At 41.3% G+C, this 23,508-nt stretch overlaps 1 protein-coding gene across 2 annotated transcripts in view; it reads right to left on the bottom strand.

Annotated features, from left to right (window-relative positions):
• The window catches only part of ANO6 (anoctamin 6), a 223,348-nt gene that overhangs the window by 4,053 nt on the left and 195,787 nt on the right, over window positions 1-23,508 (bottom strand). For both annotated transcript variants that reach the window (XM_047788025.1, XM_047788026.1), the window contains 4 exons: window positions 17,515-17,645; window positions 10,431-10,636; window positions 6,074-6,270; window positions 3,804-3,909 (listed from right to left, as the gene is read on the bottom strand). In XM_047788025.1, the coding sequence (XP_047643981.1) occupies window positions 3,804-3,909; window positions 6,074-6,270; window positions 10,431-10,636; window positions 17,515-17,645 (640 nt within the window). The remainder of the gene's footprint in view (window positions 1-3,803; window positions 3,910-6,073; window positions 6,271-10,430; window positions 10,637-17,514; window positions 17,646-23,508) is intronic.

Here is a 23,508-nt window from a genome sequence, read left to right as displayed (position 1 = left end):
GACACTCCCATCAGCTGTGTGTGGCAGTTTCAGTTGCTCTACAACCTTGCCTGTACTTGTTACCATCATGTTATAAATTTTAAAACCAACATGGTAATTATGAAATGGACTTTCCCTTTGGTCTTACTATGCATTTCCCTGATGACTAATGAGGTTGAAAACCTTTTTATTTTTTTACTATTCAAAAATCCCAAGGGGATAGAAATACTTTGGAGTAAACATAGTTAAAAACAAATTATCACAGTGTTAAAAAGTGAAAAGAGCTATGGGGAAAAAAAGGTGTATGAGCTAAGTCAAACAGAAGGAGTTGTTATGAGGGTTACGGTGGGAGGTGTAATCTATATAGATTTTATACAGATTAGTCTGGATATGCCTCGTTGAGCAGAGACTTTAAGGAGGTGAGGGAATTAGCCATGGAGACATCAGGAGGAAAGACATTAGAGGCAAAGGGAAGAGTAGCCAGCACAGAGTCTGTCCTTAGCGGGGATGCCTACAGGATGCACTCCAGGAAGGCTGGGGTGAGGTGAGCAAGGAGAGAAGTGACGTCAGGGAGGTAAAAAGCATGGCTAGATTGTGTTGAGTCTTAGATGTCATTGTACGGACTTTGGCTTTTACTCGGCCAAATGTTTCTTCTGAAGACAATGGAGTTAGGAGACTGTTATCAATTCAGGCAAGAAAGGTTGGTGGCTCCAACTTGAGTGGAAGCAGCACAGTTGGTAAAAAGTGGTCATATCTGTGACAATTTTCTCAAAAAAAAGCCACAGGACTGAATGTGGAATAAGTCAGGGAGAGAAAACAAGCAGGACCCAAGAATCCTGGCCAGAGCAACTGTTGAGATGGAACTGCCATACTTGGGGAGGGGGGCATGACTGTGCATAGAACAGATTTCGGGTGGGGTAGGGAGGAGATCATTAGATGTGGATTTAAGAAAATATGGGAATTTAGGGCAATAGATTTGAGGCATCTGTGAGATAACCAAGCAGAAAGTTCAAGTATACAGTTACATTGATGGGCTGAGCTCAGAAGAGGTGTTCTGGGGTTATCTATTCGTGAGTCAGTGGCATAGAGATGGCACTAAAAGCCTGCATGAGCTCACCAAGGCTGTGAGTGGAGAGAAAAGAAGACAACCAAGGAATGAGCCCCAGGAGAAAGCAGCAGAGAAGGAAGGGACTGCCTGGGGAGGTAGGAGCAAGGGCAAGATATGTGTTTTCCTGGGAGGCAAGTGAGGAAAAGTTTCAAGAAAGAGTCATCAGCTGTGTCAAATGTTTCTCATAAATTAGGTGGTGTGAGAGCGGAGAATATTTTCGGATGAGAGAGATTAGTGAGTTTGAACGTTGGAAATTACACAGTAAAGCTGATGCAGGAAAGAGGTGGATTTTTCCCCCCTTCTATTTCTGAGGTAGATGATATTTATAGATAGGTTTTCTATGTTATGCCACCCTTGCATTTCTGGGATAAAGCCAAGGTGGTATGATGTCACCTTTTGAAAATATATTGCTGGATTCAGTCTGCACATTTGAAAAAGAGCTTTGCATTTATATATTAAGACTGACTTATCATTTCCCTTTCTCTTTCGAGTCTTGTCTGATTTTAGGATCTGTAAGATGTTGTAGAGTATTTCCTTTGTCCTGCTCTCTGGAGGAGTTTAAGATTGTAATGTTCTTCTGTTTTGGAAAGTTTGGTATCACTTTGGTCTGGTGTTTTCACTGTGGACAGATTTCTCAATTGCTCAAAGCTCTAATTTGAGGTTTACAGCTACCTTCCTTAGCATTTTAAAGGCATTAGACTCTTCTCTGCCTTCTAGGTTGCTATTAAAAAGTCTACTAACCTCAATTTTCTTTGTCAGTTGTATTTTTTTCTCTGGTTACTTTTAAGATCTTATTTTTGGGGTGCTGCATTTGCTTTCTATTCTGCTTGATAGTTGTTGTGCTTTTTGCTCTGTGAATGGATATCTTTCACTTATTTTAGCCACTACTTCTTCAGATATTGCCTCTCCTCCATTACCCTTTTTTTTTCTTCTGTGATTTTTTTTTTGGGGGGAAATTAAGTCCTTTTCATTTTGTCTTCCATATTGCTTAGCCTCTTGTATTTTCCATTTTCTTATTTTCTTGTGACATGGTAGTGGTAATTTTTTTTCAGATCTGTCTTTCAGTTTGCCTAAACTTGTGTTTCAGCCATATGTTAGTTAATGTTTTCAACAACTATTTTTATTTCAAATGTTCACGTTGCTTACTTTTCAAAATTACCTTGTAAATTGTTTATAGTTTCTTATTGTTTGTTCATGTTTGGCTTGTCATTTATTTAAATATTTTCATGTACACTTCATTTATATCCCTTATCTGTTAATTCAAACTCAGTTTATTGAGGGTTGAAATCAGTGTTTTTTTGTTTTTGTTTGTTTGTTTAGCACTTATTCTCAGAGCCCTCTTGAACTTCAGGGGGTGCTCACTGCTCTATTTTAGGCCATCATGTTTACTTCCTCTTTGTAGGTTCTCTTCCTTTCTCATAAGCTCAAAACTACCAAGGAAATTACGTTTTAGGCTGATTCTAAATGTTCTGTAATGAGATGGCCCCTCAGGATCTAGTCCACCATGACATCAGAGGGAGGGGTCTAAAGACCTTGGCAACTACCTGTTTGAATATAAACTAGTGACTCTTGCTGGTATACCAGACACTGTGCATTAGGAATCCTTTTACAATTGTGAACTGATGATGAATTATTTCCCTCTGTTAATGTTTGGTAGTAACTTAAAAAGAATTCTAGAAAAATTATTCTAGAAAAATGATCGACGTCAGGTAGCCTATCCCACTCCTTTCTTGCCAACAGATTGTGATGTTACTCAGAGCAAACCAAACATCTCCTGTCTCAGCCTACTTAGCTGCTGGGAGGAACTGTGTCCAGTAGTTCTGGCCAATGTGGTGTAGGTGAGGTCTCTGGGGGCTTCTGGCAAAGCATCGCCCTTCTCCCTCTTCCTGTCTAGAACATAAAGGTGTTATCTGGAGTGGCAGTAGTCATACTGCAACCACAGAGTGACAGGCAATGAGAGAAAACCTAGAGCATCAGAGATACAGTCCTTACATAGGTGAGCTGGTAATGACTGAGGAGCAACTACCTACATCCAGTGAAGTTTTCTACAAGAGAAACATCAACCTTTACTTGTTTAAGGCACTGTAGATGGGTCTTCTGTTTCTTGCAGCTAAATGTAATCATAACTGACCACACCAATCAAGTAATCTCAGAATCTTTGGAACTTAGTGGGAGTTATTTACTCAGTGTAAGAAGTAAAGTCGGCTAGATTAATTTGAAATTTATAGCTACCTCGATCATTTTTCAGAGCTGATAAATTTCAGCAGGGTGTAAAAAACTTTAAGAAGGTATATTATGGAAATGCAGTAAAAATTATAAAAAAATAAAACTATTACAGGAATAAAAGTTTCTCTGGGGCAGATATCACATCTTATTTATCCTGAATTAGCCCCTTCAGAGCCTAACATGCACCCACCCCCCAAAAATTAAAAAAAAAAAAGACAAAACTTCAATTAATACTGAACTGAAAGAAACTGAATACCCCTAGCTCACAACATGATTTTAACTTTTAAAGCAGACAATCAACTTCATTTCATTACTCAGAGATTTATGGGTATTCTCAGGTCATAGCTGATTAATAAATGTTCTAAAATAACTGTTAGCAAGAGATAAGAACATATTGTATATTTTAAGTCAGAAGTGGCAACACTTAGAGCTAATAAAAGGCCTGCAAATATACTGCCTTGTAAAGTATTGCCAAGTATGCTTTTCTTACCTCCATGACAATGATGAAAGCCAGCTTGGCTGCAATCACATGCCAATAGTAGATATTGTGTTTATACTCTTGTGGGTGCCCAGGAGGGTTCCGGAAATCACGATACCTAGAAAGGAAATGGAGGCATTTCAGGAGTTGATTCTGATCAAATAGTGTACACAAGGGCCCATTTTAAAAAGGTCATACTTTTGATGCAACACTTTTAAATTGAACATCATATAAATTTTCTCCAAGAGGTTACTTTGATGACAAAACCCTGAAGTAACTACTCCAGTAATACTTCTTTAACTTATAAGAGGAAGATGAGGGCAATGATGGAGTCCATCTTTGTAAAAAAAAAAAAAAAAAAAAAGAACAAAAACATCTTAAATATTTTTAATGAGACTTTTATCTCTGCTTTCTCAAAAATGTATAACTGAAACAAGTTAGCATATTTTTAGAAACATGCTTATCAATTTATTTCTATATGGTGACATCAGGATTCACTCAGCTATGTGGCTCTCTATAGAGATTTCTACCTACTTTTCATAATTTTCTTAGCTCATTTCCTTGTTGTCAGAAGTCATATGCTACTGGTGTTAGTGTATCTCCCTCAGGTAGCACTTCTCTAATTTTCTGCCTGTTACATTTTAGACCCAGAAGTTTCATTACTCTTTAGAATTAAGTAACATAAGAGTAAGCAGAGTCAGTGTGGGATTCTGAAGAGGCTCTGCTCTATGTAACTTGGAAACATTTATTCAGGGCTTATTTCCAGTTTTTTGGTTATGTTGTTGAGGATTTGAATCAGAAGGGTTTGAGGGGTTGAACTAAGTGAATTGTAAAGCCTCTATTAGGTTGAAGATTCTGATTGAAACGAAACAACTCCACAACATGCAGCCAATGAACTTTTCAATTACTTAGTTGATGTATGTACATGGTCCAGTTGATCTTAGCAGCCGTTAAAATGAATGGAGAGAGCTTTGGAGTACTTTTAGAAAATACTGCTAGGCCAGGCTAAGATATTTTGATTTTTGTCTTTGTATTGCTTTGTTAAGTGATGTTGCTAGTTTGCCATCATTTGTTATTGCTAGGTTGTGCTTGAATAACCCATTAGTGATAACAACGGAATTATCTTGTATCTTGGAACGCTTAGCGTTTTCTTCATTTCTAAGATACAAGACTTTTCTCCAGGATCAATCTTCCTGTAATCATTTGAAACTCTTCTTTTAAAATCTGGCTTCATGGTTTGGTTCAAAAGTTCTAACACTAGTCTGTATTAACTTTTATATCTTATCCTTAAGTCTGATTGAAAAGAAAGAAATTTCTAGGTCCTAAAACAAATGCACAACCAAACATCACTTACAAGTAGAATCACAAAAACAGACTTTTTACATATTTTTCATCAGTCTAAAGTATTTCATAACACCTCCTTTATCTGGTCATCAAAACCATGTTCAGCCTTCAAATGTCATCTTAGAGATTCAGCCTTCTCTCTAATGACTTTCATAGTGATAATTAATAGACTATTAATAAGCAGTTCTTAAGTGATCACTCTGTGAAACACTACACCGACTCTGCCTATGTTGCCTCATTTTTCAAAATAACTCAGACATTTTAAACCTCATTGCACAGGTGAAGAAACTGATGTTTCTAAAAGTTAAGTGACTTGTTCAAGGTGACCTAACTAGTACTAGGCTGCACCTTATGAAATTGCTGATATTCAACTGTTTTTCACTCACACACACATGGGATTCAAATTTAGGTCTGACTAATTTCCCCCATCCAAGTACTAACCAGGCCTGAGACCCTGTTTAGCTTCCGAGAGCAGACAAGATCGGGCGCGTTCAGGGTGGAATGGCCGTAGACAGGTATGACTAATTTCTAATTGCATTTGATGTCTCCTCGACAACACAACCTCGCTACTATATTATTTATTCCTTCCTCTAGGCTACTGCAACTTTCATACCATCTATCCTGATTCACTTTCCTCACTTGACCTTCAGTTACAATAATGTACATTCATCTGTCTTCTCCAGTGGACTGTAAACTCCTTAGGGCTGGGCCTTAGCCTTCCATCCCCAATGCTTAGCGCAGTGCTTGGTATATTACAAGTCTTCATTTTTTTGTTGATTTAAATAAACTGAACTGGATTAGTCAACAACAACCACCAAAAATTAAAAAAAAAAAAAGGTCTCTAGCAATTTTATTTACATGATACCCCAAAGAATATTACAATAAAAGTCCTTTAAAAGATGAAGTGCATTTTAAAACACGTGTTAAGTAGCACGTACCTGCATGTGGTATAGTTACCAAGCCCAGTGTATGGATTTTCCCTGCCTCTGAAGTCAGCAACCTTGTAGTAGGAGAGAGTGTTGTTGATGTAGCCCTCCATGGTATAGTGTGGGTGGTCCCCATAGGGAGGGACAGAGAAGGACCAGTAATATACCAGGCGGGGGATCATGTCGGACGTGAAAGCAATGATCATGGCCTGTGTTGAGAAGAAAACAGTAAAGGGAGCATTCATTTAGAGCCTTGATAGCTGTGGTTAACAGACCTGCCAGAATTACATTTTCAATGGTTGTGTTGTTTGTTTGTTTGTTTAAGATTCAGAAACCTTAATTCTTTCCTAATTGTCAAATGCATACAGGTAGTGTGAATGTCCTAAAATCTTTGAGCAGCTGCTTTAAAGTAGAATACTTACTATGCTTTTGGTCTTTAAAGGAACATCCAGAAGTCTATCTGTAGCTCAAAAGCAAAGACTTGATAGTTGCCTATAATGTGTCTTAAGTCCAGTAAGAATACTTAGAGGAGGGCAGAGAGGGTACTGTGGGTAACCCAAGAGTTGCCTGTATGTTATATGTAAATTATATTTTTTAAAATTAGAATGTAATGAAATACAGCCAACCTTGGAGCTCTACTTATGTAATTTAATCTTTTATGATTTAGAAGGCCTTTTTGTATATGTGATACTAAGATCAATATTATGAAAATATAAACTGGCTTTATATGATTTCTTTGTGGATAAATAACTGATAAAAATTGCCTTTTATCACTTGCCTCTTAAAAATAGAATACTAACTGCATAATATATGTTTTCCTTCAAATTCATACTTTTTTCCCTATAGTATCTTGTTTAGGCCAGTCAACCCATAGTCTGATATATTTTAAACTCTCAGTATATACTTAGGTCTGTTGCTTCATTAGAGAACAAGAATTCTTTATTACTTTTAATAACAGTAGCAAGAAACTATATTGGGATCTTTCAATATGAAGGGAACTTCATAGAGTCAAGCAATGATAATAAATTTTGTTAGATCTAGTGACTAAGTCTCAAAACTCCAAAAGATTACATGGATGAAATTAAAAACATTATAAATTATCAAAGAATATAAAGAAAGTTTAATGTGTTCCCAGATTAAATGGCTAAATATGGGTCAGTCTTAAACCTGAGTCTGTGTCAAGCAGACATCTTTTAGGATGTAAAATGCCTTTTCCCCAAAATTCTTTAATTTGGGCTTTTAAGCTCTCTATTGTGTAAAACCAGTTTGAAGAAAGGAGAAAGTACAGAATATACTTCAGTTCAAATTCTATGTGAATAAACAAAGCTACATGTTTCAGTCATTTATTGAAGCAGAAGAACAGGCACGTTTTTTGCACAGCATGATTTTAACAGTATTCACCTGAACATATGGTTTAGACACAGTGAGACCACTCGCCTACCAACAACATCTCAGGCAAAGCCAGAAAAGCAACAAATGGGGCTTGTCTATTGCAAAATTTTCCCCCAGTAGAACTAGCTTTGTCATTTCCTCTGATGTGAATTCTCTCTGGGGGCGTGTGCAGGCTTGCCTCGTGGTGGTGGTGGTGGCAGTGGCGATGATGGTATAAGGCAAGAATATCTTACTTTCCCCAGATTTCACCAGATGAAAGTTTCCTATTATCATTTAACTCAACAATAGCTTTTTATAGAATCCCCTACAGATGTGTTTCAGGAAGCTACAGAAATTCCAATAAGGAAGATCACTCTCTTTTTTTCTGACAAGATACACTTTCCTCCTGATTTGAGCTGCTTTGAGACACACTGCAAGGGTACACATAAATGCGGTGTGCTTTGTTTCCCACGCTGTTCAGAACCCACTTTTCCATTTATATCAAAATAAATTAAAATTGGTCTTCAAGAGCAGATGCTCTGGCATGATACAACAATGTCAATTCAGCTTATTTACTGAACCAGCAGCTTTAAAAACGAATGATTTTATGGCCCTCCCGCTTGATGCCCTTTCATACCCCTGGCGGCTTCTTCCTACTTCCTAAAAGTTCTCCTAATATGGAAAGTTAGCCATTATTCTTCCCATTAGACTGGGGAAGCACAAATTACATAGGTGAGGGTATAATATACTTGTTTAATTCTTACAGACTTAAATACAAACATACACGGGACCTGCATCTTGGAAGCCATAAGCCCTATTATGGGAAAAAGGACTGTCCACAGTTTCACCAACGATCTCATAAGCAGTTTTTCTAGGGTGTAATAAAATAATGCCAGAGTTACAAGGACAAAACAACTACTGGATAGGAAGCAGTAGCACCAATCAGTGGGCATGTGTGTGCCTGTGTGCACATGTACAAACGTGCATACGCACACACATAGAGCCGCCTTGGAGTTCGAGCCTGTCCTTCACCTGCACTAGTGGAGTGGAGCCATGCAGAGCAGATGTGGAAAAGGTGCTTGATACAATCCAACCAGGATTTGAGTTGAGTAATGGGGAGTGGGAATCAATTGAATTTTCTGGTTGGCTGAAGGTCAAATGAAAATGCTTTTAGTTTCAAACCTGGCTGCTAAAAATTTTCTTAAAGCACACAGGTCCACGTTCCTGCCTGGCTTAGCGTCGCAGAGCATATACTGAACATGACAGATTCGTGCTCTGATGACGGTGGAACGCGAAAGGCCTCACTGGCCAATTTCTGAACATCAGTCTACATTTCGCAACACCGTGGATGCTAAAGGTGGGGACATAACCTAGCCATTGTTTCTTGTATGTGATTGGCCAACTTTCTCCAAAAAGGAGGGGTAGCATGCAATTCAGATAAATTGAGGGTTCTTGGGGAGTGATGGTTGGGTTTCAGACAATTTGCTTCACTGTGTAAAACCGTGACCATGGGAGTTCCCGTCATGGCTCAGTGGTTAACGAATCTGACTAGGAACCATGAGGTTGTGGGTTCGACCCCTGGCCTCGCTCAGTGGGTTAAGGATCCGGTGTTGCCATGAGCTGTGGTGTAGGTCGCAGATGCAGCTCGGATCCTGCGTTGCTGTGGCGGTGGTGTAGGCCGGCAGCTACAGCTCTGATTAGACCCCTAGCCTGACAGTGACACACTGTAAAATGCTTGTGCCTCTAATGTGGACACCTGACAAAGACTACACCGTCCCTGGGAATGATGATGTATAATGAAGATGAAAACAGAGCAGCAGCTAGCATTCCATGAGGACCAGGTTCTCTGCATTCCATGCTTGAACTCACTGAATTCTCTAAGCACCCTTTGTGGTGTGTAATATTCTGAAAATAGTGTGGGAGGGAATCATTCAGTGTGCAAATGATAAAGCGAAGCTCTTGAATGTCAACACCAGGCAGCTGGGAAGCTGCAGTGCTGGGAGCTGGGCTCGGGTCTGCCTCCAGAGTCTACAGTGCTCAGCAATTCTCTGCCTCCAGGAGGCTGACCTACAGGCACTGTCAGACTATTCTGTTCCTACAAGTGCTTGTGGGAAAAGGTCGGGGACTCAGGGTGAGTGTGACATGATTAAGAAGTTTTGTTGGGGACTATAACCTGGGAGTGAAATTGGCAGTGGAGGAAGGGAGGAAACAGCCCTGTTGTTAAGGGCCTTTCCGGGGAAGGAAGTTCCCTGGGGGGGCTGGCATGGGAATTGCTCTGCTTGGGAGCTCCCTCTTGGCCTGTGGGGGCAGAGAAACTGTTCAGACAAGTCCATAATCAGCACAGGTTATAAACAACGGAGTTCTGTTCCCTCACAGCTCAGACACAGCACAGCATGAGGATGCTTAGCAGTGACGGGCAGCAAAGCCCAAGGGTGGGATGGGGAGGAGAGAGGGGACCTGCCCTGAACCTGCCTCCTCGAAGAACCTCTGCCCCAGGGCACGAGAAGGTAACAAACAAATATACTTCATTGTCAAGTAGTCACTATTTTAGGTGGACAGTCTGGAATATATTGTAAAAGATGGTAGAACGCCTGCTCTTATGTTCGCTTCTTCAAACTCTGAAAGGACAGTTTTCTATCTCCATTATACAAACACTATTGAGTTACATTTATAGTCATGTGAGGATTAAAAGAGTTAGTACTTATTGTTAATACTATTACCATGTTTCTACTGAAAATTTTAGCAAACAAGCAACAATATTATAACAGTCTCTTCTTAGCAACTGCCTCTGGAAGAGATCTTGTAAGTCATGAATCATTATAAACAAAATATATTCAAAATAATAACAATTACAACAATTACGTTGTTTATATGGATTGACAGTATTAGCATCTTCCTCCCACCTGAAAAAGTGCCGAACACCGGGTTCCTTGGGAAGCAATGCTAATGCGTTTTTGGACTTTTCGAGGTCTTTACCCTGGGAAGCCTGTTTACTCACATTGGTCACCACAGCCAGAATCGCTATTCCTTGCATGATGGGCTGCCATGCTCCGATGTCCTGGGCTTTTTCTGGTACCATGCGTCTATACTGGGTAGTCAGTTTCCAGGCGTCCACTCTTATTTCCAATATATTGTTCACCAGAGCCAACAGAGGGGCCAATGGAAAAGAGGCCACAAATAAGGTGACGAACCCAAACTGAATAACTGTCAATGGAATGGACACACATCATGGAGTGGTGGATGGATGGAAGGACAACACATATTCCTTTCCTCTTGTAAAGAGAAAGGCAAAGAGAAAACACATTCACGGTAATAATAATGTTCAACAGTGAAAGAACCCAAACGAAAGACAAATATAACCTCTCTGGGAAGAAGACTAATTAGAGCCTTTCTCTTACATATATACACTTGATAGGAACAACACATTTAAAAACGTTAATCAACCATATTTTTTTTGCTGGTCATAAATAAACTTGGGACACCCTAAGCATATTATTCATTCTCAGTGTAGAAATAATAGAATGCTGGAAGATAATTTGTGATTTAGGATTTAAAAAAAAAAAAAAAAGGAATATCATGGAAGGATGTCACAAGTTAAAAAGAAGTAAGCAATGTACCTTGGGGAAGGCTGTGCTTAGAGAATGTTGGAGGAGAGATGCTGAAAATAGACAAATGAGCAAGCTCCCCTGAATCTGGGGAAGGTAAGTGCTACACAGAGAATTTGAGATATTTATACAAAACACAAATGTATGCAATAAGTGTCTGCATAAGTTAAAATATAATACTTCAGGAATTTTTATCTTGATATTATTGCAGACTATGTGGTCACAGTAAGTCAAAATTGTGGTGGTGGCTGCTTAGAAGCTCTTTTCTCTTTGTCTCTAACTTATGTCAGTTAGATGGGGCAGCAGAGATGTGGGGTAAGTTGTACCACACGGAGGTAGAGGTGAGCAATAAGGCTAGAGATCTAAAAAAGTTTTAGACCCTTCCCTCCTACTTGGAAGACCTTTAAAGTAAAGTAGCACAGGTATGTAACTAAAACAGTGGATGAGAGGGAAATTTACAGCTCCCTTAGGGCTATTGCCCAGCCAAGGGGCAGGGATCACGCTGGCCAGGAAGGGCAGGACAGTGGAGTGGGTGGCTGGGTAGGAGGAGCTGGCCTTTGTTCCTGGTCTGAGAGGCCAGTATGTATTGCAGAAAAGCAGTCAGGAAAGATCTGGCTGGTCTACAGGCCAGACAGGAGCCATGATAGTCAGGGAAGTCAGGCAAGAACCAGAGTTGGTGATGTCAGAGAGACATGGCATGGCACCAAACAGTGACGTCCACATCTGTGTCTATGACTCGCTGAACCCTAATGAACTCATCTGCCTACAGGGGCCAGGGAAGTCATAGAAATGCATGGAGTGGGTGCAGTAACTGGTAAAGTGCATGTCCTAATGAAAGGCACCATTCCCAGTCCCCATCCTGGAATGAGGGCCCAATGCTGCCAGTTCTCCTTATCCAAGAGAAGCCAGAAACTAGGACTTCATTAATAAGAAATCCAGTTAAAAACCCAAAGGAGAAAAGACACTATTTATAATGACAACAAAGGCACACACTATCTAGAAATAAATTAGTAAGAAGTGTTAAGATGGTTATGACAATTAACTTAAGAAAATATAAACAAATAATGAATGAATGGTAGGATGAACCACACTCTTAACTGGAAAGATTCAAGTTTGGGGACATATCAGGTTTTTTTTTTTCCCCAAAATCTAGAATTCAAATGCAAGTTTAGTTAATAATGCTAAATGGACTCGAAAAAAGCTGAAAGGTGATGGTCCACAAGTAAACGAATGAGGGGGGATGTTTGAACTTGACAGTGTTAGAGAGATTACTGACAAAGGATCCAATGGGACCAGCTCCAAGAGATACTACTGTCTATTATAATGCTATGGTAACTGACACAGTTCATAACTAGTGCATTAACAGAATGGATTAAATAGATTTCAAGAACAGAGGCAGATACTCATGAGATTTTAGTAATATTATAAAAGCGATACTTCAAATCAGTGGATTCAAGTATTGGAGTTAATTAGCTAAATCATTGGAAGAACCGGTAATGGAGTCCTCACTTTTGACATCAAAATAAATTCCAGATGGATTAAACATTTTTAATTAAAAAAATAAAATAAAGCACCAGGAAAAACCAACCTGATATAATCTCTTCTGATAGTCAAGTGAGAAGAACTTTCTAAACAGCTTTGGAAACCAAGAACAACAAAGGCCTATCAACTCAGCAAGGCCAAAAACGCCCATTGTAAAAACAAAAATAACCCTTGCCTGAAACTTTCTCATGACCCTCTGTTGTTCTCTGATACTTTCTATGCTTTGCCATTCACTCTTTTTTTTTTTTTTTTGTCTTTCTAGGGCTGCATTCAAGGCACATGGAAGTTCCCAGACTAGGAGTCAAATCGGAGCTGTAGCTGCTGGTCTACACCACAGTCACAGCAACACGAGATCCAAGCCACGTCCGTGACCTACACCACAGTTCACAGCAATGCCAGATCCTTAACCCATGGGGCGAGGCCAGGGATCGAACTATATCCTCATGGAAGTGGAAATGAGTATGACTAGCAGAGCCACAAGAACTCCTACAGCCAAGTTTCTTTTCTTTCTTTCTTTTTGTTTTTCTTGTTTGGCCACCCCATGGCAGGGATCAGATCTGAAACGCAGTTGCAACCTACGCTGCAGCTGCAGCAACTCGGATGCTTAACCCACTGCATCGGCTGGTGATTGAACCTGCGTCCTGGCACTGCAGAGATGCTGCCAATCCCATTGCTGCCATTGCAGGAACTCCTATAGCCAAGTTTCTTGAAGCAGCACATACGCTGGCTATTTCTCCACCACTCAAAGCTGTAAGTCTCCCGTGGCTCTCACCTCCAGACTGAGACTCCTCTTGCTAACTCTGAGGGATGCTGTATATTCCAAAGCCAATGCGTGTTTTTGGTCCCTGTTTATTTGATTATTAGTCAGCTTAAAATATGGCCAAGTATTTTCTTCTCTGTGGAATGTTTTTCCCCCTTGATTTTTGTTTTACTTAAACAATTTTAAAAAGCTAAGGCCAGCATAATCGGATCTACTTCAACATAAACATTATGCAATTCTCTTGCTTACAGATATCCCAATGTATCCTTATTTCTTTAAGGATAAGTTCCAGTCCCCTGACTAAGAGACCCGTCATGATATGGCCCTTGCTTCCCTCATACTCCCACCTATAGATCCTTTGTTCTAGCCATTCTTTAATTGCCATTCTCCCAACTGGCCAAGCTGTTTCACACTCTTGTACTTGAAAACTGCATCCCTCTCTCTGTATGAAATGTCCATGACCTCTATGACACTTCTGATAACTCACTTTCATTTCACCCTTCAAAATCCAGGTTATGTATCACCTGCTATAGGAAGTCTGATTTGTGTTCATCTGCTCAGCAATCCACCAAGTACTCACCATCTCTTACTTGGCCCTGTGCATGCAGACACCAAATCCTGTTTGTCCCTAGCACCTGATACAATGTTTGGCATAGCAAATGCTCAATGTTTGCTGGATGGATGGATGAATGAGTGAATGAATAAATGAGTAAAGAGATGAGAGGCCAACTAATCATCCCAGTCACCTCTCTGCCATTCTGGAAAGTTCATCCTGCAAAGATGAGGAATCACCAGTGCAGGTGGTAGGCAGAAACAGAACAGAGATGGGGGCTGTGGGGAAAGACAGGCCTGAGTCCTGGAGCATGCAGGGAAAGTTTGGGTGGGTATAGCGCTGGAGAGAGAGGGAAAGAAAGGGGTGGGTGCAAGGAAATGGTGAGGAGCAATTGACATTAATTATATAGTAAATGGAGAAAATAATAGATGAAGCTAAGTGAACATGGCAAGTGTGGAAGAGGCAGTACTGCAGACAAACAGGGCCGACTTCATTGCTTCACCTCATTTCATGTACGGCACCTGCCCACTGAGAAGGTATCACTGAGTTCTCGAGAGACCGGTGTTTGTGTCTGAGTACAAAACAGTATCCTACAGCTTCCAGATTTTAAGATTGACCATTTCTCTTATGTCCTGTGTCTGAGTTCTCAGAAGTCAGGAACATACACTTGGGGAGGCAACTTTGGTTAACCCCCCCAGGGTTGCTCTAATACTCTCAAAGAATGGTGGGTAATTCACTGAACAAAATAAAAAAGAAACTCCACTCCAAAAAACAAACATGCCATCCAGAACTTTGTAGGGGCTGCTAGGGCAACGTTACCGTCAACTCAACTAACAGCTACTAACAATTGTATGTGTGTGTTGAAACTCCAAGCTCAAGTCACTTAAATGAATATGTATGAGGGCCTAGGCAGTCATGTTCCAGCTGAGGACTGAAAGATGCAAAGGCCTGCATGCTACTTCCAACAGGATGCATCTACTAGCCAGGGAGAAAGGCATGCATACAAGCGCATACCATCAAGACAGGAATCAAGGGCTCTTGATACCTAGAGAAGAGAGCTGGAAAGTGGGGTGAAAAGTTAAGGGTTCCTGCTGAGGCCTGGCAGGAATTCCTCTAGGGAGAGAAGCAGGGACAGGTATTCAAGCAGAGGTGAGTACTAGTTCCCTCCATGGCAGAGGGGGCCGGAGCGGAAGGCTCCAGGGTTGTCTCTCAGGAGGTCTTTTCCTTCAGTAGCTAAGAGGCAGTAATGAAAAAGGTGGTGGTGGTGTCTTCAATGAACACAGGGAAAACCAGGAGGAGGAAACTGTGGGGATGAGATCACCACCAAAGGCGCTCTGTGTTTATGTTACAGGAACAGAAGCAATTCAAAAGGCGCTTAGAAATTCCATCTCTGACAAACTACACGAACGAAACACAGATTTCACTTTGGTGTTGAACAGAGAATAACAGACTGCCTAGTCTCAGAAACTGATTCATCTTCCTAAGGCATTAGGGATTATTTGGGTAATAGGAAAATAATTTAATAAACCTAAAAAATCCCTCTTTAACAGCTGATACGCCATCTTTTTCTTGCAGGGGAGACTGAGGCTGAATTATTTATTTGCTCATTCATTTACTTTTCTTTTTATGGCCACACCTGTGGCATATGGAAGTTCCTGGGCTACGGGTCAAATTGGAGCTGCAGCTGCTGGCCTAAGTCACAGCAACACCAGACCCTTAACCCCCTGAGTGATGCTCGGGATCGAACCTTCATCCTCACGGACATTATGTCGGGTTCTTAACCCACTGAGCCACAACAGGAACTCTTATTTACTTATTTTTTGATTATGGTTCCCTGTGCTATACAATCGGACCTGGTTGTTTCTCTAATTTATATTTAACAGTATGTCTCTGTTAATCCCCAAATCCTAATTTATCCCTCCTCTCCTCTTTCCCTTTTGGTAACCGTAAGTTTGTTTTCAAAGTCTGTGAGTCTGTTTCTCTTCTGCAAATAAGTTCTTTTGTATTCTTTTTTTAGATTCCACATATAAGTGATATCATATGATATTTGTCCTTCTCTGTCTGATTTAATTTCACAGGATAATCTCTAGGTCCATTTATGTGAGGCCAAATTATTTAACTGATAATTATTTTAATCAGACTATGAAATTCTAAGAGTCCAGTTTCTCCCCAAAGCATGATCATATAACTCTTCTTTTCAATGCCCTTTATTTGACTAACTACAGAAAAATAACTTTTTCTAAGATTTTTTTTTGTGTTAAAGTAATAAATGATATCCCATCCCAGAATGTTAGTATTCATGCTGATAACAGCTCTAGCAAAAAATATCTACAATCTAAAATATATCTACAGTCATTTTGGAACAACAGGTAATTGTCTTACAGTCCTTTTGAAAAGAAATAGAATAAGTAACTATAGCGTCTACATAAATAACTATAGTGTCTACCTTATTTACTACAGCTACACCCTTAGTCAAACCTGGTCACAAAACATAACAAAAGCAAAAATGAAATTCAAATCAGACTCCTGGCTGCAAAGCATTGTTGACTGAAGGAGCTACAAAACAAACCTTTCACTCACCAAAAGAGGCAGATGCATTTCCATGTATACTGTATATTTTTAAAAGCAATTATTTTATATGTAGAATGTGATTTAATAAAAACCTCCCCTATCTGCAGACTTGTAAACAGGAACCACAAAGGAGTATCTTTGCAAATACACAAACCCCCATGCAAAAATGCAAAGCCTCTCAACCAAAATCCTTTCCAGTTCTCCTAAGCTTAAAAAACTGAAATTCAATGCAACAGTGAGCTGAAAGGGCACATACAAAATATATCCATTGTTAGCCTTCTATTAGATAAATGCGTGTCATGCATAATAGAAAAGATGGTTTTTCCTATGGAAATCTATTTTGAGAAGACTCCATTTAAGGCAACCAAATAGAGAGCTCAAAATCAAGTTCAACTGAAGAGAAACAGAACCCAAGCAAATACTACAAAAACGAACAAAGACATTCACAAAGGAGAGGACTCGTGCTAAATCTTAATTCCAGACCAGCGAAACAGTTCCAAATACAAGCCGATGATTTACCATGAGGTCACTCAGGGAACCAGGCAAAAACTACCAGCCAGAAGAAATAGATACAACGTCAAAGGCAGGTGTGAGATCGGGGGGTGGGGAGGAGAGGGACCCCTGTGTTCCTTGCTCCCACAGGTTTTTGCACAGGCTTGCTTACATGACTGGGTTCAGAAAGGGATCTGCCAACAGCTGTGCTGCACTGACTCCAGCCCAAGCTGAGTCATATCTAATAATAGCTCTGAGTTCATTCTTAGACAACATGGTTAGCGTGCTAGGAGAATTAATCGTGAAGAGGTACCTCAATGAATATTCCATTTCCTTGCTTCGTAATAAATCTTCAGCTTTGCACGACGTAAATATTGACAAAAACACCCATCACAGTCACCTTATTTCAAAGCTTGATCGTATCATTTTATCTAGTGGAGAAAAACCTACTCTTCATTTCAATATGTGGGATAATTATTTAGCTCAATATCAATGCTTTGGGGATCTGAAACATGTTCTGATAGAATTCGTATCACCAAAAACTTCACTAGTGACTTACTCATTTCCAGATATTCATAAAATAATCCCAGTTTGCCCATGGGCTGCAGATGGTAGTCCTGCTCCCATCTTGGGGTTCTCATTTCTGCTCCCGAAACCGTGCGACACCGTCCAATTAGATTCATGATCCAACTGCCAAAAAGACCAAATTATCAATCAGAATACTGTCAGACCAAGGCCATTAAAGTATTACTGAGAATTCAAGCGGAAGACAGCACCTTCCCAAGAATTTCTTGTTTTCGTGCTCTATATCTTATGTCTGCCTCCCTTCCCCCAAGTATTTTGAAAAAAGTGTTGACCACATACCTGGGTTTATCAAAATTGTAACTACTGCTGTCTTTTCTCCTTCTTCCTTTTCATGTGGGTAGTTTAGTTTTTAAAAGATACTCTCCCTCACTTGATTAATTTTAGTTCTCTTTTTTCCCCCCTACTTCCCTGCTATTTATCCAAAACGGTCTTTCCAGTCTGAAAAATCACGGGAAAAAATAAAAGACAGGGCATGTGAGCTGGTGATAAGTGCTGTGGAGAAAAACAAAGTGGGGCCAGGAAAGGCGGGTGCGTGCACTTGCGGTGGGGAGGAGTGGGGAGGGGGCAGGGAAGGTCTCACTCCCAATAGTGACAGCTGAACGAGGCGAGGAGGGAGGCAAAGGGGCGAGGAGAACGGTGACTACAGCGGCCTGGCAGCAGGAGCCCCTTGTGGCAGAGAGCAAGGAGGCCCCTGCGGTCCAGGGCAAAGAACAAGTCTGGTGGTTTGTGGGGGGTGGAGCCTAAGAGCCCACGCTGGGGACCTGGGCGTGTTTTCACATGCGGAGCCACTGAAGAGCACTAAGCAGAAAAGGGACATGCTTTGACAGTGGATAAACACAGATCCAAGATCCTACTTTCAGGGGAACAAGTCAGGGACCAAAGACATGTCAAGCTTCCTCAAAGTCAGTGCAGAGCTTGAAGGAAACACAGCCAGGCCCGGCGACCCAGTGCTCTGCCCCCACTGGGCGCTGCCCCGAAGAGCAGCTTGGTATCGCCTCAGGTTTTTTTTTTTTTTTTTTTTGTCTTTCTTCTCAGAGGCTTGTGGGCCAGATGAATGCGTCCCCCGCCCCGCCCCCCCCCTTTTTAATGGCAATTTGTCCTGAAAAGAAATTGGAAACAGTTGGCAGTGAAACAAGGTGTGCACCTGTAGCCTATAGAGCCGTTTTCCCCCGAAGCAACAGCTGGCTTGCGGTTTGCGTGTGGAGTTTACCAGAAGAGGCACAACCACAACAAACAACTTAGCATCTGGCTGAACTGCAGCTGATTACAGCGCGTCTGGATGGCTTTCAAATGTGGACAGCGAGGAGGCGTCGTACTACCTTAAAGACAGTCGTCTACGTTGCACGTGCACACGTGTGTGTACAGCACGCACGCAGTGTAAGATGTGAATTACAAATAGCTGACCGTGCTGGGTTTCCCGCTGCAGGTGACCTCAGTGTTCACTGTTCACACCCCTAGGCTTGCTAAGGGAAGATTTCTCTTCAAGAGACCGCACCCCTGGGTTTCACAATCTTTCTGCGTTTCTCTCTCCTATGCTCTTAAGGGAGGAGCAGGTGGCTGTGGAACGTGGACGGAATATGGACTCAGACACTTGAACCTGAACTGACGCTTCACTGCTTAGTCCTTATTTAATGTTAGTCAAGTTCAAATAAAATGGGGTGATAAAACCTGCACTGCCCAGGGCTGCTGTCAGGATTAAATGATTCAATACAGGTGAGGTAGTTAGCAAACTTTCTAACATGTCAAAATGTCCTGTGTGGGATTTTCTTTTGACCAGTACAGCCTATCTGGCTGAGGCCAACTGTCAGTGTGGCCGAAGTTGCTTAGACTCTTGGCTTGGGGACACAGTGTCTGGATTGCTGGATCTCAGTCCAGCATTTATAAGGACGACATGGAACACTGGTTGCCGGGGCCACTTCATAGGCCAGAGCCTGGAGCTCTGTAGTCAGGCCAAGTCTGAGGTCTGGCTGGGAATCTGCAGCTTTACAGACAGTCCAGGGGCCTTGTGATGTAGATGGCACCAAGGACCACACAGGTCCATCACCCTTCATGACACCAAAACTCGAGATCACTGGTTCCTACTGGTTTACTCTTCAGTCTGCCTCACACTTCCAGCCTGAGCCTCTTGTGGAATTCTCTCCAGACCCCGGAGAAACAGGTCTTTTACTATGGGGGACTCTAACCTATCCTAATCATGATGAAGCTTCTGTCCTGGCCGCCACTTGAATGACTAACCATCTGGCGCTTCTTCCTTGTACTGACTGCCTCCCGCCACCCAATCACATTAGGTCATATGAGAGGTCCTGACTACCTTGCTTTGCTGAGCTGCAGAATCTCAGCCTCCTCTTCAGTCTGAGTTGAACCACTCATCTGAAGCAGGAAATCTTGGGTTGTGGTCTAGTCATCCTTGTCCTTAGCCTTTTGGGTTTTCTATTGGGTTATGATACTAGTACAGGGATATCAATGTGATGGCACATGAGAATCACTCATAGAACTTGTAAGAAAATACAGACACTGGATGCTTCTTCCCTTGGCCAAGGCTGGGAACTTCCTCCCTCTAGCAGGGGATACAAAATAATTTTCTTAGGCATTGACCATGCATTTTAGCATAATAGCATCATAATAAATGGCCCCTTCACTAAGTTCTTACTGTGGGTAAAGTGTGGTGGGAAGCACTTTACACCTCTTTGTATCTTCATTATCATATGTGATCAGCACACTATAAATAAGCACCATTTCTAGGACATTCTCACTTGCTAATCTGGCATACAAGCATCCTTCACTTTATTCACTATATGAATGAATCTATTTCATTCCTGAGTTTGCTGTTCCTGAATTGAAAGAGGGACTTAGGATTCTCTTATTGTATGTCTCTGACCCATATTCGAGCCAAATCATATCTTGAGAGGAGATATGTCCCCTTATAAGAGTTTGCTTTTTCTTACCATCTAAGTAGTACATACTCATTGCGGAAAAGAGAGAAAACATATAGAGCAAGAAAATCACAGCTATCTATTATCTAAACACCAAAGGATGATGCTACGGTATTTTGGATATTTAACTCTCCTTTTCTTATTAACATTTTTACCATAAAATTTCTCCAGAGCAAGTAGCTTAACCCAGGAGTTGTATTACTGTTTGTCAAATACAGGATAAAATTCCCAGGAATGTCCCAAATATTAAAATAGGGAGGCTAGGAAGGTGAAAGGGCTCTGAACTCATTTTCTGAGTCCAACAAACAATTTTATTAATTTACTGATGTTTGTATTTGAAGTCTATGAGTCATTCAGTTACTCAGTTGGCTCACAGACTTCATTTATTCTAGGACCCCAAATGGAGCTGGGGGTGGAGGCTGGTGAGAAATGGTGAAACTAAATACACGATGTTCTTTTGGACATATTTAAATGGCATGAAAACAACCACTGACTTTTATAAGTGTTCTTCCTTCCTATGTATTTTTGGCAGGGGTGTAATTTTGGATAACAAGAGTAATCAATGTATCTTTGCTAAGTAAGAAGGAAACTGGCATCTACACAAAGAGAAGACACTGATGGGAAGAACCCACGCCACTGGCTCACTTGGCTAATATTTAGCACTCCCAGTTTTCAAACAAGAGAAACATAATTCAAAACATATTATCTAAATATTCTAGTCCAGCAGTAGAAATATCTGAAGGCAAAATTCAGCTCACTGGGATTTGCAACAATGTGCTTACTTGAAGGGAGGGAATAAACAGACCATGGAGCATCCTTTATTTTAAAATATTCCATGTGAACAAATTTCATTTTGTATGAATTTCTCAGTACCAGTTTAGGAAACAGACCTTTCTCCTTGACTCTTCAAATCATAAAACAGCTCACTGACAGCCAATTAGTCACCAACATTTAGTGTTAAATAATTAACCTATTTCCTTCAGAGAACACTTTTTCATAATCTGAGATAAGCCTTTTCTCTATTCTATATATTAATTTTCAGAAAAACATAGTGTTATTTGCACACAACCTACTTTTACTCAACTAGGAAAGCCTGAGGATGAAAGTAAGGGTTGTCTACTACCACAGTAGGATAAAGAAAAGTCATGGAGTTCCTGTCGTGGCTCAGTGGAAACAAATCCGACTAGGAACCATGAGGTTGCGGGTTCAATCCCTGGCCTCACTCAGTGGGTTAAGGATCCCACGCTGCCGTGAGCTATGGTGTAGGTTGAAGACGTGGCTTGGATCTGGCATTGCTGTGGCTCTGGAGTAGGCCAGCAGCTGTAGCTCCGATTAGACCCCTAGCCTGGGAACCTCCATATGCTGTGGGTGTGGCCCTAAAAAGACAAAAGACAAAAAGAAAAAAAAAGTTATTTCACAGCTAAGACTGGAATCCTTTTGGGGGAACAGACCTGAGGTGGGGGTGGTGGGGAGATGCCTTGACCCTGATAATTCACACTGAAGGTGGAGGATAAAGCCCCGGTGAAGAAATCAGGAAAAACACACTGAAACCCAGAGGTTTTTGCTAAACAAAAACAGAAAGAAAAAAAAAAAAGAATTTAACTGCACTCCAAAGAGAATGAACAGAAACCTGGAAATGAGGGCGAGAGAACAAAGGTGAGGGGAAGGAAGAGAAAGAATGAGAAGGAAGTGGGATGTGGTGGGAGAAAGCTGGGGCAGAACGGCAGGGCGATAAGTTAAAAAAAGACGCAAAAACCCAGGTGTACAGTGGATGAAAGATGTTAAAAAGATGGATGCTTTTAATTTTGAAATTCAGGTTGGTTGAGTGTCTCCTCTGTGCTGCTTGCGTGAATGGTTTTGCAGGATGCCGAGACGACCGCGCTCTGCCTTCAGGTTGGCAGGGAGCAGAGAGCACAGATGTGGAGGGCAAGACGGAAGAGAGATCAACAGCTCTGTGAGAACAGAAACTCAGAGCCAAAAATTACCTTGAAAAGGTTAGTGAGGTAGGCAGAAAAATGGTCCCCACCCACGCCCCGAAGATGTCCACGTCCTAATCTCCAGAGCATGTGAGCATCTTAGGTTCGCTGGCAAAGAGAGACGGATGGCTGCAGATGCAGTTAAGGTTGCTGATCAGCTGACTCTGAGAGAAGAGCCTGGGTTATCCAGGTGGGCCCAGTGTAACCAAAGGGTCTCTAAAAAGGGAAGAGAAGGGAGAGGGGAGGCAAGGAGGCAGATGTGACTGTAGAAGAAGAGTCAGAGACATGCACCCTTGCTGGCTGTGAGATGGAGAAAGGAGGTCACAGGCAAAGGAATGTGGTGGCCTCTAGAAGCTGGGAGAGGCAAAGTGACAGATTATCCTAGAGCCTTCAGAAAGAAACAGCTCTGCCAACACCATGACTTTAGCCCAATGAGACCTCTGGCAGACTTCTGACTTCCAGAACCATAAAATATTAAATCTGTTATTACTCTGTAGGGCTTTTTTTTCGGGGGGGGGGCCTCTATTTTTCTCCTGTTACCATTACATTTGGGTATATTTGTAAAAGCAATAGAACACCAACACAATAAGCTCCTTGAAATACAGAGAAGCTGCAGAAGGTATTGGACTGTCCACTCTCATATGGGATTGGGTTTATGCGAAAATTAAAAGGACAGGGTGACCTTAGCTAACATCCGTTCTTCTCATTTTTAGGAAAAGAACGGCAAATCAAAACGCTCGTAGTTATTATTTCAGACAAATGTCTCCTAAAACATTATATAACTCTGGGCCTTAGGACCACAAGGAACCTTTGTTTTTTTTTTTTTTTTTAATTTAAATTTTTTGCTTTTTCGGGCTGCACCCACAGCATTTGCAAGTTCCCAGGCTAGGGGTCAAATTGGAGCTACAGCTGCTGGCCTATGCCACAGCCATCGCAACGTGGGATCTGAGCCGTGTCTGCGACCTACACAATAGCTCACCCCAATGCCAGATCCTTAACCCACTGAGCGAGGCCAGGGACCAAACCCACATCCTCATGGATCCCAGTGGGTTCGGTAAC

This window comes from Phacochoerus africanus, chromosome 7 (genome assembly GCF_016906955.1).
Source record: "Phacochoerus africanus isolate WHEZ1 chromosome 7, ROS_Pafr_v1, whole genome shotgun sequence".
Lineage (NCBI taxonomy): Eukaryota > Metazoa > Chordata > Mammalia > Artiodactyla > Suidae > Phacochoerus > Phacochoerus africanus.
Note: the sequence above shows the minus strand (reverse complement) of the source record. Positions and strands in the feature narration are given on the sequence as shown.